The following is an 18,021-nucleotide window of genomic DNA, read 5'->3' as shown; positions in this document are numbered from 1 at the left end:
GCATCCACAACGGTGGACGGCGGCCCCCGCGTCCGTCCGTGCCAGCGGCGAGGACGCATACCGCCGCCGCTGCGCTCGTGCCAGCGAGCAGGCGACGTGGCGGCTTACGATTGGGCAACGGCATAGCCATTGCCTTTGAATTATTTTTTTTTATTTTAAAATTCGATTTTTAATTATATAAAATGATAAAAAATAAAAAAAAATATATTTTCCAAATCCCAAAAATATGGCCGTTTTTTTTCCCGTTTTTTCTGAATTTTTTTGAATTTTTTTTTCCGCCAAAATCATCTATAAATATACACATTCATCATCCATTTATCACATCAAATCATCTCTCATTTATCTCTCATTCATAATTCTCATACAAACTATCAACACATTCATCCCTCATTCAAAACCTCAAATGGATTTCACCCATATTATGACAGAAGCGGAGCGCGAAGAACAAGAATACTACGAACACATGTGGGCGAAATTCGGCAACGCTTAGTGGTTTTTTAAATTTTTAGTGTTTTAATTATGTAATTTTTAATTTTTAGGATTTTAATTATGTCGTTTTTATTTTATTTGTCATTTGTAATATTATTTAGGTTTTTTTAATGAATTTTAGTATTATTGAAATGTTTTTGTTTAATTGAATTTTAAATTAATTGTGCACCTCCTTGCGGAAGAGCACAGCTGTGGGTGTTGTGCTCTTGCCAGAGAGCGGATAGAAAAAGTGGGGCCGGGCCCACAACCATGCCGCTGGCAAGAGCACGATTGTGGATGCTCTAAGAAAGAGAAGAGAAATCAAAACACGAAAAGAGAGAAAAAGGGGATTGAGGTGGATGAAGACAGTTGATTACATGGAACTTTGTTTTTTAATCTTTTAGTTATTTAAATTGTTTAAATCAAAATTACAATTGCCGCATAAGCTTTAAGCTTTAAATTGCCACATCAGTTTTGATTTTTCCAGTTGGGGAAAAACTAGAAAATTCTAAAGTTGATGTATTTATATTCAAAAAATAAAGTTTAGGAAAAATAACAGAAAATTGTGAAAGTTCATATATTTATAGGCAAATAACCCTTTATTTTACATAAATTTTTTCTCTCTATATCTCTTTCTCTTTATCTTATAGTATATTTTTTCATATTTTATTAATTTTGCAATTAAACGGGTTGTATGTGATTTTTTTCTTATATTTTATTTAATTTTCTCTTTTATTTTCTTACTTTATCAATATCACCTAAAATATACATTATTCATCAATATATTTGTAACGGATATAGTACTAAGGAGTAATATAATGTTGAGTCGTTGAATCAACCGTCTATAGCAGGTTTTAAGTTGATCAATAATTTATTTTGGTTTAAAAATAGAAAAGGTAAATTTAGATATTTTTAGTACTCTAATGGGCTATGCATTGCTTTCGTTATAATATGCATGTCACTGATAAGTACGCAAACTATTGATTTTATGAGGATTATAATGAAATTTTTGCATAAGTTCAAATAAATTTTCATAAAAAAATATAATACATAAATATCTTTGTCAAAATTCCATATTATGATAAGTGCTAACACAAATCTAATGTCATGGACTTATGGTTGGTGAAAAAAAATCCAATGAAATGTATTTTCAAATTTTATAATGGTGCAAATGAGATTCGTGACTCGTGAGCTACCCTTAATTTTTTCAAGATAATATACTTGTAGCGTGATGGGATCACATTTAATGTTAAGTTAACATAAAGTTAATATTATGATGTAGTGTATGTTCGTATACGTATATAAAGTTAATAAGTACGTATTTGCAATGGTACAAATGACAATTGTCAACCAATCTTAATCATGACGAGCTAATATAATTTTAGATAGTTGATTCACACACATGCGCGCGTATATAGAGTACTTCCACCGTTCCACCTCAAATGATTCATATTCTTTTTTGGGACGTCCTACTACAAGTCTACAAGTGAGTCAATTATCTTTTTAGCAAAAACAAACACTTTTATTTCCTCCCTTACTTTATTTTTGCCACTTAATCCACTAAACATCATTTTTTCTTAAATTTTGTAGCCAAAAAGATCGCCTTACTTGAGGTAGGATGGATGAGTATATAATCTCTTTATATTTAAATTTGTTTATGTTTAACTTTTTCATGTTTGAATATAAAGTTAATAAGAGAAAATGCAACATTTCCAGAAATGGAAAAAAAATCATTAATTATTCAAATTTGTCGTTAAGATCAACAATGTTTTGTGAATTTGGATGTCATAAACTATCTTCCGAATATTTTTTGTCCCTGAAGACGAAAATGAATTCGTTGACTGTGACGCATCATGTTAAGTTTCTTTCGACCTTCAGTAGTATGTTATGCTAATAGGCTTGAATGTTGTAATTCTTGTAAATGCTTATGATGGACCAAGTTTTAGCTGCTAACATGATAGGTGAAAAGGTAAGGGTTTATCTCATGATCAGTATCTAAATCAGCTTAGAACTGTACGCCAGTACTTTTTTAATTTAAATCACAACTCATGATGCTGCTTTTTGTGTGAATTTTGACACTATAACGGTGGCTGCTGGCGCGAGACCAAAAATGGGATCACTTTCTCTGCTTGTGTGGTTGGTTTCTTTTGATGTTTTGTTATTATTTCCAAAATTAAATATTTGGCCAGATAGAAACTTTTTTGGTGTTCGTGTTTAACAGGATAGTGCGGATGGGAAATGCACATGCCCACTTGGATTTAAAGGTGATGGTGTCAAAAACTGTGAAGGAAAGAGACCTTGAGCTTTTGATGTATTCTGGATAGATTTATACCTGTGTCATTGTCTGTGTTATGTCCTCTCTTCCATGACTGAATAACTCCACTGCACTTAGTTTTGTTATAAAATATTATAAAATTAAATATTAAGATAAATTACTACTGACGCTAACAAACACAACTACTTCAAGACCTTAGTTTCTCAGCCCTTCTTGTTGCATTTACTATTCAAGGTTTACTCAATAAGTCTATTTATGAAGGATGCTAGTTACAAAGTAGTAACACATTATACAACATTCATAGGTTGTTTCACTCACAAGATTGATGCCTCTGCAATTCCTTTTTTCTATCATTATGGAATAATTTTAAGAAGTTCAGAATGCATAGAATTCGATGTCATCTACGGAGAGTTGAGCATGATTATTGGCCAAATCTTGCTTGCAAATTGAAATTTGTGGATGTGAGGCTAAAGATCATCACTTTCTATATTACTATCTGCAGTTTTCTTGAAAAGAATATGTCCTTCCCTGATTTTATTTTCTGCATACAGATGTTGATGAATGTAGCGAAAAAAAGGCATGTCAGTGCCCTGAATGCCGTTGCAAGAATACATGGGGCAGTTATGAGTGCTCCTGTAGTGCAGACCTGTTGTACATCAGGGACCATGATACCTGCATAAGTCAGTCCATGTTCATTCTTTTTGTTGAATCACTGGTTCACTTTGATTCTTCGTTTTTTATTCTGATATGCTTCTTGTGCAGGTAAGAGCGCTACCGAGGTCAGGTCTGCCTGGACTGCTGTTTGGGTCATTGTTCTCGGATTGGCTATGGCTACCTGTGGAGCATATCTGGTGTACAGATATAGGTTGAGGGTATGTATTCTAAACATTAAGCATGTCATTATTTAACCTTGTTTCATACTACTATCATTCATGGATTCATGCTATTACTTAGTGAAAACATGTTGTTTCCTAGTTAGGCTACTTTAAAGTCTCTTAACATGATTCGGTATCTTGCTTGATGCTTCTCAGTCGTATATGGACTCAGAGATACGGGCTATAATGGCACAATACATGCCCCTAGACAGCCAAAACGGAGTCGTAAATCATGTAAACGAAGAACATGCTTGAAGATGACAAATATGTGTTGGCATGCAAGGGTGATGTAGGGGGCTCCAACGAGGTTGGGAAGATAAGAGTTATATATATTAGTAAACTTTGTTGGGACAATGAAATTGACCCTCAAATGTATTTGAAAGGTGATAGGTTTTAACTGTGTACATTTTAGCAGATAGCAGTTTGTGTAGAATAGATAATGCATCAAAATACCGATTGCCTTTTTCTTGATGTAAGGAGAGATACCCTTGTTATCACAAAAGTGAATTTTGTATTAATTAAATGTGGTGAAAAACTAGGGTGTTTTATGTAACTTTTATAAATGATTTTTTTGAGGGTATGTAAATGGAGATTTAGGATGAATGATGATTGAAACATTTATTTGAATGCGTTAAGTATGCTGATATTTTGAATCTAGTCAAATGGAGTGTTGGTTATTGTGATTACTTATTACTAGCTGAAAATTTATAGTAATTAATTTATTTTTAGTAGTATTAAGTATATCAAACATTAAAAACTAGAGCTCTATGATTGCTAAAACAATGCCTTGAGACTCTCTCCCTCCAGCAAAAGAAATACACAGAAACTCTTATCATTTGAATATTACTCATCCTTCATGGCTTATTCCATGAGAATAGTGAACTTTTTATAAGAGAACCTAAAAAATAATGGTTTATCAGTCCTCATCAATGAGATATAAGATGTTGTCTTTGCCTCGGTTATATTTTAGTGTACATGTATTCCAAAAAATAAAAGAAGATAAAATCAAGAATCCATTGCAGAAATGGTTTCCATTAGGTCTATGATGTGGTATTTATTCACAGAAAAGCTCGTTGTCAGCATCATCTGCATCATGATTGTGGTTTTGGAGAGGGAATCTTCAAGTCAAGTCCTAAATCCATTCCATTGTAGGCAATAGGAGAATACATCCATAGATCATCTGAGCTCAAAAGCTGCATATATCCACAATACAATGGTGGTCAGTGTCAAGATTGGCTAATCCCAAAACTTTAACATTAATTAACCAATACTAGTATTTTTTTACCTTAATCTGCAGCTGCAAGAATTTGACATATTGAACAGCCTCTTCAAGCATTGTACTAATATCAACCTGTCATAGCAAAGGTTGTCTACTTAGGAACATGTATAAATCATCAAACATCATTCAATGCAGTTATTCTTTTCTGAGCTATGCTCACCTTAGTTCCATTTGGCACTAGGTTCTGCAAGATTCTCAATCTCTCATTGATTCTCTCTCTTCTTTTCTATAAGATTGTGAAAAAGAGTGAGAAACAACATAAGGTCAAAAAGATGAAAATGGCGGTCATGCAAAGATTGGAATTTACCCTTGCATATAAGCTCTGTGGATCAGTAGCCGATCCCCTACTAGCTCTTGCCTTGCCCTTCATGTCCTGAGCTCCACTTCTCCTCGAGCTCGAGCTCGATTTTGAAGCATTGGATTCGTCCTCTGAGTAGCAGCCACTCGATGAGCTCTGTCTGTGAAGCACCAGATTAGTGCTAGTAGTATTAGTATTGTTGGTGTCATTTTCATCTTCAGCCTTAGCACATTTCTTGAGCCTCTTGTTTCTTTGAGACTGCATTGCAATTACAAGATATTAATTCACTGCAAGAAAAGAGAGAGAGAGAGGCCTAGTTAGTTTACTTACTCCTGTAGGGATTTGAGGCCTTTTCTTGGATATATGATGAGAATGGGTGGTGATGTGTGATGATTCTTGAAGAACTTCTCCGGGCAGTTTGTCGTTTAGGAAGCAATCGCCTTCCAAAACACTGTTCTTGGCATCAACCACAGAATAGTCCATTGCCATCAAAGAGGTGTTGTTGCTATTATTATTATTATTTCCAAGTGAAAAGGAAAAGATGGTGGTGGCATTGGTGTCCTGGGCAGCAAAATCTCCGTCGTTTGCAGCCCAGAAAGCACCACTCGGGACAGAGCAGTTCCCAAGCAGCTGCGCCATGAAGTCCGCCTCGTCTGAGCACATCCCGTTAAAGCTAGAGTTCCATACCCCTTCACAGATTGCTCCCACAGTTTCCATATATATACTTAATAAATCAGAATTCTTGCTTTAGAAAATGAATCAAGGCGAGACATATATATATACTCTTAGCTAAGTGGAGTATTTCCGAGAATTAAAATTAGACAGCTAAGAGAAGACTTAGTTCAAAACCTTTGAGACAACTTGATAAACAGATTTAACCATTATCATAAACCAATCATTTGATCAATTATGACTAACTGATATCAGTTAATCATGATGATGATGAAGATCTTTGAGTCTAGATTTGGTGAGTAGAGAGGGAATGACATCTGGACAACGTGGGTGTCGTTTTCGAATGCCTAAATTAGTGGAATGACAGTTAACGATCGTGGGAGTATATCTTCCATTTCAAACTACCAAACAAGACATAATATCTTCCAGCTTGGCTACTGTCGGATGCTTCTTTTGTTGGCAATTGAAACTAAAAATATAACATATAACTGTCCCACATCGGTGTCAAGATAAAACTGAAACTAGTATATAAGTCTCATGGGCCCCTCCTCCTATCACCAATTGGTTTTAGGATAGAACCCATGGATTTCTATCATGGTATCAGAGCGGGTCGCCGACTGTGGGTTATATTTAACTGACCCAGCAGTATATCTGGGCTGAAACCGAAAAAAATGACTGACCCAGCAGTATAACTGGGCTGAAAATTTGGGCAAAGTGGTCCCAACCGATCGAAAAAAAATTGGACTGATTGTCCAATCGATTAGAAAAAAGTCCAACCCCTCCAAGGTCCTCCTATCGGGTTTGAGGGAGGGTGTTGGCAATTGAAACTAAAAATATAACATATAACTGTCCCACATTGGTGTCAAGATAAAACCAAGGTCCTCCTATCGGGTTTGAGGGAGGGTGTTGGCAATTGAAACTAAAAATATAACATATAACTGTCCCACATTGGTGTCAAGATAAAACTGAAACTAGTATATAAGTCTCATGGGCCCCTCCTCCTATCACCAATTGGTTTTAGGATAGAACCCATGGATTTCTATCATCTTTATAATCGAAGAAAAAATGTGTCCAAACATAAATTCCTCAACTCTGCATTTTGGATGCAGAGAGAGAGAGTACTTTTTAAAAAAAATTATTAGAGGCGTACGCTTCAAACACGCGTAAATGGGTATAATATATGCTTATAATGGATACCACAATAGGTCAAGATTACATAATACTACAATTAAATATTGACGAAGGAAGAAGATTATTCAAATTAAGAATTTGTGAAATTAAGGGATCAAAGATATTACTAGTAGTACGATATACAGTACTGGTGATACATGGATTTGCGTAATGCATTGATTTGTCGGAGCCACACTGGATCATGGTCGTAACTATTAAATTACATCTCTTGATAAGATTGTAACAATTAAATCTATATATACACACTGGAAAATTAGAGGTAGAGATACATTTATATATTTTTTTGTTTATTTCTTGGATGGGAGAAATTCATTAAGACGTTGAAAAATAAAAGTAGTTTATTTGACTACTGTACGATAAAATATTTTCGTTAGGGTACAAATGACAGGAGAGAGATCTTTTTCTTTTTTCACTATTTTCTTCTCTGGTAAGCATCTTAGAAAACTATAGATATATCATGCATGCTCAAATTTTAAATATTCGATAAGATAATCGCCTACAAAATCATGAAGTTTTTATTGAATTCTTATTTGTTCCACAATTTTAAAATTTTGAATGATAAATCACAAAATTTTAAAAAATTCTTAATTGTCCTATAATAACTTCTTTTATTGAATGCAAGTTCCATGCTAAATTGATGCACCTGAAATTAATTAACTTCGATTTTACAAGAAAATAGAGTTTCCTAAATGTCTTAATTAAGTTGTTTAATATTTATTTGCTTTTCTAAGTAATTAAAATAAGAAGATGAAAAGTTAATGACCAATATTAATTAAGAAAACAAATAATTAACTAAGGGTATTTAGGAATGCTAGTACGGGACAATCCAAAATGAGCATATTTTGTGATTTTATAAGCAATTAACTTATACTACTATTAAATAAGTAAATAAATTAATTAGCGATATTAAATCATTTGTGGAGGGGCCAAAGCCCTCCTAAGATTCATCCCATTTTCAGTCAAACACGCGTCCAGTCGCCATCAACAATATAACCTCTCTAAAATAGGGGAAATTACTAAGGCAATCTTTTATTAAATACAGTAATTACACTAAAATATTTAACATAGTATTTAATTTTGAATAATCTATCCTCCCACCAAAACTGTGTTGTATTATTCTAATTAAATTATGAAGCTTTTTCAAGAAAAAGAATATCATGCATTTTGCTTTTAAAAATAGTATATTACTGCATATATAAAAGTTTTTCAGAGGGAAATAAAAAGAATGTTTTTTTTGACGAGTAGTTAAAAGGAAACGGAAAAGATAAAACTCATTTGTTTGAACATTTCATGCCTGTATAAATGACCTTATTCCATCTTAGATGACATATTTGTGAAAATAATAGTACTTCATTGCATCTTGTTTATGTATAGTTCATGTATTTCAAAATAGCTTACTAATAATGGGGCCGGCCAATGCACGATGGCGATTATATAAAACACAAATGTTGGGAGTAATAATGTAATACTATAGATGGGAATATTTTAGAACGTTAGATTTTGGTTTTCATATAAATATGTTAAGGAAAACCAGAGTGAGATTTGAATAATGATATTATTGGTTGTTGAAGATTCTAGATCGAGTGCAGTGTGCACGTTCGAGTTTGGAATTGGTGCATTCAGTATCAAATTTTTGAGAGACCCAATGTTTATTACAAAAGGTTAAGTACGAAGGAAAACAAGTGTTCCTTTACAACATTATGACTTATTACCATTATCAAGGTGAAATGCTTCTACTAGTAAAACTGCATTTAGTATTTACACAATAAACTAATTTAGATTTGAACCTTTAATTTATTTTTTCAGTCAGAGGATAGTCGGGAGCAAGAAGTCATGTAGACCTTTGTTCATATTCAGCTCGTTGTTTCAAGTAGGCCGGTGCGGTTTGGTTTATCCATCTCGTGCATTGAGGGTGCCTTCTCCTTTGCTTGTGATCGTGGTTTGCTCTTGGCTCCGGGTTTTTTTCTTGCTCTAGTAGATACTTCTCGCTTGGTGTTTCTCTATTTGTTTGTTGTTGTTAACTTTAAATGAAATTGTTAGCTTGATCTTGACTCGTGTCATCTCTGTTGGTCTTTTAGTTTTATCGTGGAGATCTTGTTTTAACAAAATTGTACTACAGATTTTTATTATTGTACTGTATCTTGTATATTGTCTTTTTTGATCTTGTTTACCTCTGTGATGGTTAAACATGTTTTGCCATACTCATAAAAATTAGGGTCCTCCAAATTAAATTTAGGATGTAGTTATAGTAGTATTTCGTAATAATTGACAAGCAATATTTTTTTTAAAGTAATCTAGCTTTAGGAAAAGTTACTTCATCAACCCTCTTTTCTTAAGAATTGTCCTTAAAAATTTATATCAAGAGATTTGTATGACTCCATTTAAAATGCCATGTGTGTGGCAAATTAAACGATCACTAGAGATAGTATCAAATTTTGTAGTAGCATTTTATTTTTGTTTAGGTTTCTTTCTCTTTGACATTCGGACACGCTTCAAATCTTTTCACCTCATAATTTACTACAGCTACAGTAAGTATTCTCAATCTACTCTAAGAACCCGAAAGTGAATGCACGATAAAAATGAAAGCGACATAATTTCTCAGTATGATGTGTTCATCACTTGAGAGGAGTCTTTGTTTCTTGTCTAAGCATTTTAAAGGCTTTGATACTACCTCGGTCAATATACGGGTATTTAAAAATAACACGAGTTTTAGTATGGTATTGATAAAATAAAAGAGAGAAAAAGAATTAAAACAGTGTAGTAATATTATTCTGGAAAATAAAGCTCACTTCATTAGAGATTAAAACTCCAACAGTTGCACATCTCTCGCCAAAACTGAAAACCATCAATTCCTTTGCCTTTTACATCATGTCTGCCGCTTAATTAGTAAAAACAATATGATTAATTTCTCAATACTGCTTTGGCTACACAATAATTTTTTGGGTGGAAACGAGGAAGAAGGCAATACATCTCAGCTAGAACAGAGATAGGGGGTTATGGACAAGTATTGAATATTGCTACGACCAAAAGAAAATACATGTTGAAGATTTTGTGTTGTCTGCTAAAAACAAAAAAAATTAACAGAGGTTTGTCCATCGGCTGTATTAACCGTATCACTCACTCCGATCCTAGGTTGATCATTGTGGCTCATCATCACCCAATTCTTCACCCAGACCGCGTGCAATTCTGTAATATAGAATACCCATTGTTGCCATGCAAGCCCTACAAAACGAGAAAAAAGATCTGGTAAATAAATCATGTTCATCACCCGAAGCAATCAAATACCATAAAATTTGAGTCGAAAAACCTAATCACCTAAAATTTGATAGCAATCTGTCAATCACTTATTGACTAGGTACCAAACTACCATTCCTAGAAAAAGCTCAACCACATGTATGAAGTAAAATATGCAAAGAATAATAGATACATTTTTTCACATAATTTTCAGAACAAAAAGAAACAACTACAGGTAATGATATCTTACATGATGGCTATAATTAAGAGCAACTTCCTTGGGTCCATTCGTGAAGTCTTGTGGTGCCTTGCACGGCGTTCTGAGGCATCATCCCCATGAGACGTATCTTTCTTTGGTGGAGCAGTTACTGGTAGAGTCGGCCAAGCACTAGACCAGAAAGGCAGCAATGACCTAAGGAACTTGTGGCGAAATGAACCTACATTTCATAATTCAACACGCCTGGTTTAGCAGTATGCAATACAGAATATCATAAGCCACACCTGGCAGAAACTAACCTGAGTTTAAATTCAAGGATAAAAATTATATCATCAAATTTATCAAACATGGGCAGTCAATCTCGAGGTGAGGTGAAAACTAGGCTTTATGTAAAAGTCAGAGAACCTAAGAAAACTTTTCTTATTGTTTCATTGAACTGAACCTGATTAAAACCCTTGTTTATGACTTGTAGTAATCCATGTCCAAAAGCCTTGGGGTACAGAAAATCACAGTAACCAAACCAGGTAGCATGCTTAATTGTGGCTTCCAGTTCTAGTTATACTAGAACGAAAACAGAAAAAAATAACATAAAAATAACTGTTTGTAAAGGCACAAGGAAGGTTGTGCATGGCTTCATTTGTGAAAGCAGGACATTGGAGATTGAGGTTGACAAGGAAGGTATTGATAAGCCAGGGTGAGAATGCTTTGCAGCCGGTCTCTAGGGCTGGTCCGAGTTGCATGGATGAGCAGGTTGTGCATGGCCTTAGGGCTGGCAGAAGGATCTCCTATTTAGTTATTTCCCATTCTATTGCTTTGTATTTTAGTCGAATATCTTAGCGCATTAAATAGCTTTGAAGTAAGGGCTTGTTGAGTCCCCAGCGAACGCATCATTTGTTTTTTCTTAAACAACAGGACACCTTTCACCTATGGTTGAGGTTATAAACAAACATCTTCAGTTTTGCAGGACAGAAATCAAGGGTTCGCACCACTGCACCTAAGGTGTATTGATACATATGCACGTTTACAAGGGTAAAAGCCAAAATTATCAGTAGCCTCGTTCAAGCCTTTCAGATTTGGGCCACACTACAATATGATTCATTAAATCCAGTAGATCAAGAAAACCCTAGAGCCGGGATTACAAAACTGACCATCAAAAAGTGCAGGAGTTCACTTGGATTTCCATGTAGTCAGATCAATGATACTGAAAAAAAACAACTTTAACGCACCTCTTCGAGAGTACTTTTTCGTATTTGCATCTTCATCGTCGGCGTAGTATGGAATCTCAGAGTTTTGTCTGTCCGCTTGTGTAGCACTCTTTCGAGTGGTTGCACCAGGCTGGGGCAGAAAAACGTATGAGAAACCATAAACCAACAGATGCAAACCAAGCAAGCCATGTAACTGAAGAGCGTAAGCTACAAAAGAATTGAGATATAAAAATTTCTTACACCAGTAGGACTTGTGTTTTTCATAAAATCAGGCTCATGAATGGGTAAAGATGACGTCCCAGAGTTATATCCATCGATCTCCAAAATATCCAAATTTGCAGGTCTTGCAGTAGAAGCTGCAGTTTTATCAACTGTACCAGAGGTGTGTACCAAGGGTTCGGAAGCAAATGCAGGTGGAGGACTACGAGATTCTGCTCCCTGCAACGTTACTGGGTGATTCCCAAAGACATTTTTCTCCAAACCAGTCTGCAAAAGCATCATGTGTATATTAGATGTGAGAAGATCATGCATTGAAAAAGAAGAATGAAAATTCCTAACTGATTTATATGCACAAAGTTCAGTAAAACTCATATGCAAAAGAAATTTTACAAGAAAGAAGAGAACATGTACATAGAAAATTGAACCAAAATGTAAATAACTAGTAATTAAATTGTCAACGAAAAGACTCATAATTTCACAAAGTAACAAAGGCTGCAAAAATGAGTTTTGCAACCCATTGCTGTGTCACACAATGCGGGTTTTTTCTTTTTTTGTTCTAGACCACAGATAACATTCCTCGAGTGTACTGGACTTTTTTTTTATTCCGCCTTTGGGAGAGACGCATGACCCTCATGCGTCTCCTTTTAATGAAACGCATGACGGAGATGCGCCTTTTATAGAGACGCATGAGGGACATGCGTCGTTAAATTTTTATTTTTTTCTTTATTTTTTTTGAAAGACGCATAAGCGTCATGCGCCCCAGGCAAAGACGCATAAGCGTCATGCGTCTTTCCTTTTTTATTTATTTTATTTATTTTATTTTATTTATTTTTAATAGTAAAATAAAATAAAAATAAAAATAAAAATAAAAAATGAAAGACGCATGACGCTTATGCGTCTTTGCCTGTGACGCATGACGCTTATGCGTCTTTCAAAAAAAATAAAGAAAAAAAAATAAAAATTTAACGACGCATGTCCCTCATGCGTCTCTATAAAAGACGCATCTCCGTCATGCGTTTCATTAAAAGGAGACGCATGAGGGTCATGCGTCTCTCCCAAACCCGGAACAAAAAAAAAGTTCAGTACAAACACGGAATCTAAGTTCTATTCTAGAACAAAAAAAGAAAAAACCCCACACAATGCAGCACAAAAGATCAGAGCATAAAGTGTCAACTAATCCAAGAAGCACTTAGTGACACATGAGCTTTTCTTATTTAAAAAATACATCATCTAATCCAAAATGCGATCAGTAGAATCCATGACTCATGGCTTTTGTCAAGGGAGACAGACACTGTCAAAGTGGAAAAAAAACTTCTCAAAAACAGATAATAGTTTTAGCAGTTTATAGGTAAATAATTATGCACCAAACAAAACAGAACAATAATAATACAACCTGCATAATTGCTTCTTTCAACATTGAATGGAGACGTGATCCTGAATCTTTCACACTTTTCGGAGGCCATATCTGCAAAAATAAATAGCGCATTAATCAAGGAACCGTATCATGGTATAAAGAGAGATGATTGCTAACAATCTAAGGGGTGATCACTAAGTTCAGGAACACACATTCACCAGAAATAATCATAGCTAGCATAGAAAAACCTGAGATTCCAACCTAAATCCAAATACTTCATCCAAGGTTTCTATAGTGGGATTAACATGTGCTAAATCTAGGTCATGATCAGATGTTGGTAGAGAAATCATAACTTAATAGGTCCCAGCACAATAGGCTATTTGATTCCTGTTTCCCAACAGATCTTATGGTAAAAGTTTAAAAAAAACAAAACAAAACTCTTACTACTATTTAATGCTCCACAAGGATTTCTAAACCCAACATTCTCATCCTTGAAACTTAAACCTCCCAATCCCTGACGAATATATCCTTATTGTTGCCAATTTTTGTTAAACCGTAACATTGTCCATAGAAAAGCAAAAGACTAGGATTTCCATGAGCAGAACATACCGGCGTGGAGCAGACTGGGCAGACATATCCAGCAGGAGCTGTTTGCGGAGGAAAACTTTTAACATGCGAAACTAAACAATTTGCATGTATAACATCTGCATATTTCAAGCATTGAGTTAGGGATTCATAACTCGCCACAACAATTTTCTCTTCAGATTAATCCGAATACGGATATACATAAGCATGAAGACATACGCAAACAGCCCAATCGAGCAGTTTGAGGGTCTGTCCCTTCTGCAAGCTCATTTTGACAATGGCAGCACTTAGGAGGCCAATCATACTCCCCATCAATTACCCACTCTGAATATGTACGCACCTAAATGCAATAACATAATTGTTCAACAGCTATACAGGCCACACTTGTTCAAGAATGAAGAATTGATATAATCATACCACACAGATTTGGTGTTCCGGAAAGCATATACATTCCCCACAGACCGGCACTTTGTGGACGAAGCAATACAATTTAGTCGCCTAAAATCAAATAGATCATATTCATCAGCTATCCACAATACCATCAGCCTTTTCTATATCGCACAAAAATAATCGTTGTACTCAATTCCACCGCCAATCACTAAATCAGTAACGGAAAAAAGGCAAGCTAAAATCCACTAAGCTATACTGGATCGCAAACCACAATCTGAATTAAAAATTAAACGATCTCCTGTTTCGGGGATGGCGAGCATGATCGGATCTAAAACTATTACCACAGATTGCAAATTAGACTATACAAAGAATTCAATCAATTACATATAACGTAAACCAGTGATTCCATCCCACATACCTTGCGGCATTTGCAGACGACCATGCTGGGAAGTGCAGCTGTAAAACGGATACAAAACCAGATCGAAATTGAGATTACAGGGTTTAAGCAAAAATTATGTTGTGAAATTGCAGTGACAGTATTAGCAAGTTTATGAAATGAAATTCAGTGCTTCGCCGTGTCGGAGAATTCTTGATTTATTTTGGTTAGGAATCGTCGACGACTCAATTAATTTACTTCCTCAGTACGTATTTATTTATTTATTTATTTATCGCTTTTATGCTTAAAGCCTTAAATACATTTATTCAGTCCTTGTGATTACATTTTTCTAAAAATTTCAATAAATAATCACATTAAAGTAGGCTTCAACATTTGATTTGATGTTATAATATTCAACAAGAGTTACGCATTTTTATAACAGAAACTTTAATACAGAAAAATTTCCCCTCTTTTGTCAATATAGGACTGGAAACTGTTTTATGTCAATATTTTTTCAAATAAAGTTTGAATTAACTATATTGTATTTATAAAACTAATGTAACATAAATGTAATGAAGTAAACTTTACAACAAAACATTAGATACCTATAACATTCTAAACATTTAAACAATAAGTTAGAAATCAAATTTTCATTAGGGTAGTGTTAAATGTACATGCTTATATCTCTAATATATAAGAGAGATTTCGGAAAAAAATAATTAAATTCGTTGACCTTTCGAAATTTGAAGTTCAATTCGCTGACCTTTCAGAATATGGGTCGGGGCCTGCGAATTCTTCAAAATAAGGAATTTTTATTTTTCTCTTTTTCTCTTTTCTTTTTTTCTTAATATTTATCTCACAACATGTATGAATGGACCAAATTACCCCCACATAAAATTTAAATCCCAAATTGTGGAACTCTTCTCAGCTCGTTGGTTTTCCAGACAATTAAGCCACTGCCAAACAGCTAGAAATCAATGAAAATTGATACAAGAATTCTTCAAAACTGAAAAAAAAAAAGAATTACCCATTTTTCCAAACAAACATATAAAGAAGAATTTAAAATAGAAACAGAACTTCATTAAGGGAAGGAAAATGTCTGTCTTTCTCTCCCTGTCACATAAAGAAGACATCGGCCAACAATTTCAGGAATTAAAAGAACCAACTATTGTTAGCATTTAAAAACATGTAGAGTATGCACTAGAACATATATTTGGGATCTGGTCACAGAAAAAATATGAAAATCTGCTCAAAAGAAAAAAGAACAAAAAATATGGACTAAGGGATCGTTTGATAATTGGTATGGGATATGCCCAAGATAGGGCCGGATCAAGATTTAGATACATGTTATGAAACAAATTGATTTTACATTAATATGTTTGATAAGTTATGTTTGATAGGGCCCGGACCCACTTTTACTCTCTGCTCTTAGGCAAGAGCACAACACCCGCATCCGTGCTCTTCCGCAAGGATATGCTCAAAGGTCTCACCATTCTATTATTCAATTTAAATAAAAACATCTCCACAATATTAAAATATATTAAAAATACCCAAAATACTATTACTAATTACTAAAAATTAAAAATTACATAATTAAATCCTAAAAATTAAAATTTTCATAATTAAAGTCTTAAAAATTAAAAATTACATAATTTAAATCCTAAAAATTAAAAATTACATAATTAAATTCATAAGTGGCCGAATTTCGTACAAATGGATGATGAATGTGTGTATTTATAGATGATTTTGGGATTAAATCTTTTTATAAAATTTCAAAAAAATTTCAAAAAAACGGTAATAAAACGACTATATTTTTGGGAATGCGAAAATATATTTTTTTAAATTTTTGGTATTATTTTCGATTTTTTTTAAAAAAAATGCCAACGGCCAATAGAAACGCGCCACGTCACCCTGCTCAGCGGCACGGACGTGCTCGATGCATCGAGCAACGCCGTGCCAGCGGCAAGAGCGCAGCAGAGGACATGGGTGTCCTTGCCAACGGTACGGACGTCACCGCTGCGGATGCTCTTAGTGACTTGTGTTTGATAGGAAATATTTGTATCATGTAAATAGGTTATGTATTTACAAATTTGTCCTTCTAAATTGTATATCTCCATCGGCTGCTTGAAATAAATTCACCATCTTCATAAAACCTAAAAGGGGACATATTGATCAAAATCATTCATAGCTAAAAGACAGCTGTTGTTAGCTTGACTACTGTGGAACTAATTACCATATAAATTCACAAAAAACTTCGCAGAAAGTCACCTGCTCGAAAACCCTCATAGGAGGCGAGCTGTAGATCTACCCCTAAAAGAAACCCAACACATTTGACCATACCTCTATTTCAAAATTTTGAACATATACTATCATCATATCGGCTTTCCTCTTCTTCGCCGGTGGAAAGAACTTTACAAATGATGAAATGAAAATATGAGGAAATAAAGGGAGGTGCACATATTTGGATCCAAGAGTGAAAAATTTGGAATATGTGCAGTGCATAAAATAAAAAGATGCGAGTGTGCAGTAGCAATGCAATGAAAAATTCACTTTCAGTTTCACAGTTGCCGATGTGAGTTGCTTGGAGAAGAGTTGGAGGTGGAAGAGTTGGGAATGGAAGAAGAGAATTGGTGGTGGACGAGAAGAATGTGAAAAAGGGTATAAAAGGTATAATAATTTATTTCTGGGTACACAAAATCAGACAGATTTGCTATCTCTATAAAATTGTAAGTTACATATCAATGCATTTCTAGTCCATTTCAGCGGGCCACGATGGGCCATACCAAAAAAACAAGGGCTGGTGTGGTAGGCTAAATAGATTATCAAATGGACATAAATATGAAGATACATATCTATTTATTAGCATTACTAAGTTATCAAACAAGTCCTGAAAGTGAATAAAATTGAATGCAGACATAGATTCTATAGAAAAACTATAGCAAAAGGGGGGGGGGGGGGGGTGGTTACTGTACCTTTTAGTTTTAGATTGTTGGCCTTCTTCAGAATTACGGAGTATAGATACATGATCGGTAGAAAAGTTTCAGAATTTGAAGTTCAATTTTTATGTGGGTAATTTGGTCAATTCATAAATGTTATGAGAGAAATAATAAGAAAAAAGAAGAGAAAAAAAAATAAAAATCCCTTATTCCGAAAAATTCTCATGTCCCGATCCCATATTTCGAAAGATCAGCTAATTGAAAGTCAAATTTCGAAAAGTCAGTGAATTTAATCTCTTTTTCTGAAATCTCTCAATAAAGAATGTACATAAGTGCTTATATCCCCAATGAATATGTCTGATAGGGTGATTTTTGATTGACCAATCGATCTAACTTTAGTCGGAGATGCAATGGAATGACAACCAAACAAATTATAAAGTCCATCAA

The 18,021-nt window shown here is 34.4% G+C and overlaps 3 protein-coding genes across 3 annotated transcripts; 1 reads left to right on the top strand and 2 right to left on the bottom strand.

Moving 5' to 3' along the window:
• Window positions 1–2,398: 2,398 nt before the first annotated feature.
• Window positions 2,399–3,873, top strand: LOC121795772 (vacuolar-sorting receptor 3-like). The gene is made up of 6 exons (XM_042194411.1): window positions 2,399–2,437; window positions 2,545–2,604; window positions 2,690–2,754; window positions 3,293–3,423; window positions 3,506–3,615; window positions 3,775–3,873. The coding sequence occupies exons 1-6, from the start codon at window positions 2,399–2,401 to the stop codon at window positions 3,871–3,873; spliced, it is 504 nt and encodes a 167-aa protein (XP_042050345.1).
• A 561-nt stretch (window positions 3,874–4,434) lies between these two features.
• LOC121803807 (transcription factor bHLH84-like) lies at window positions 4,435–6,062 on the bottom strand. The gene is made up of 5 exons (XM_042203409.1): window positions 5,526–6,062; window positions 5,205–5,453; window positions 5,058–5,123; window positions 4,904–4,969; window positions 4,435–4,811 (listed from the first exon to the last, which is right to left on the bottom strand). Exons 1-5 carry the CDS (start codon window positions 5,910–5,912, stop codon window positions 4,710–4,712), a joined length of 870 nt encoding a protein of 289 aa, XP_042059343.1. The 5' UTR covers window positions 5,913–6,062; the 3' UTR covers window positions 4,435–4,709.
• Window positions 6,063–9,937: 3,875 nt separating this feature from the next.
• On the bottom strand, window positions 9,938–14,887 carry LOC121795950 (zinc finger protein-like 1 homolog). Its single transcript, XM_042194632.1, has 9 exons — window positions 14,681–14,887; window positions 14,290–14,370; window positions 14,092–14,212; window positions 13,897–13,991; window positions 13,327–13,398; window positions 11,955–12,200; window positions 11,736–11,844; window positions 10,543–10,729; window positions 9,938–10,280 (listed from the first exon to the last, which is right to left on the bottom strand). Exons 1-9 carry the CDS (start codon window positions 14,702–14,704, stop codon window positions 10,196–10,198), a joined length of 1,020 nt encoding a protein of 339 aa, XP_042050566.1. The 5' UTR covers window positions 14,705–14,887; the 3' UTR covers window positions 9,938–10,195.
• Between the last annotated feature and the right edge of the window lie 3,134 nt (window positions 14,888–18,021).

The sequence above is a fragment of the Salvia splendens genome, chromosome 1, assembly GCF_004379255.2.
Source record: "Salvia splendens isolate huo1 chromosome 1, SspV2, whole genome shotgun sequence".
NCBI classification, from domain to species: Eukaryota; Viridiplantae; Streptophyta; class Magnoliopsida; order Lamiales; family Lamiaceae; genus Salvia; species Salvia splendens.
This window is presented reverse-complemented; position numbering and strand designations above follow the sequence as displayed.

What these genes read in the sequence shown, in the direction of transcription:
- LOC121803807 (XM_042203409.1), bottom strand. Translation starts at nt 5,912, where the DNA reads ATGGAAACTGTGGGAGCAATCTGTGAAGGGGTATGGAACTCTAGCTTT. An exon ending in GGCCTCAAATCCCTACAGGA is followed by an intron (nt 5,454 to 5,525) that starts GTAAGTAAACTA and finishes ATTGCAATGCAG; the next exon opens with TCTCAAAGAAACAAGAGGCT. An exon ending in TCTTGCAGCTGCAGATTAAG is followed by an intron (nt 4,812 to 4,903) that starts GTAAAAAAATAC and finishes GGATATATGCAG; the next exon opens with CTTTTGAGCTCAGATGATCT.
- LOC121795772 (XM_042194411.1), top strand. Translation starts at nt 2,399, where the DNA reads ATGGACCAAGTTTTAGCTGCTAACATGATAGGTGAAAAG. An exon ending in CTAACATGATAGGTGAAAAG is followed by an intron (nt 2,438 to 2,544) that starts GTAAGGGTTTAT and finishes TGTGAATTTTGA; the next exon opens with CACTATAACGGTGGCTGCTG. An exon ending in GATGGTGTCAAAAACTGTGA is followed by an intron (nt 2,755 to 3,292) that starts AGGAAAGAGACC and finishes TTTTCTGCATAC; the next exon opens with AGATGTTGATGAATGTAGCG.
- LOC121795950 (XM_042194632.1), bottom strand. Translation starts at nt 14,704, where the DNA reads ATGGTCGTCTGCAAATGCCGCAAG. An exon ending in AAAACACAAGTCCTACTGGT is followed by an intron (nt 11,845 to 11,954) that starts GTAAGAAATTTT and finishes TTTCTGCCCCAG; the next exon opens with CCTGGTGCAACCACTCGAAA. An exon ending in GAAAAAGTACTCTCGAAGAG is followed by an intron (nt 10,730 to 11,735) that starts GTGCGTTAAAGT and finishes TATGAAATGTAG; the next exon opens with GTTCATTTCGCCACAAGTTC.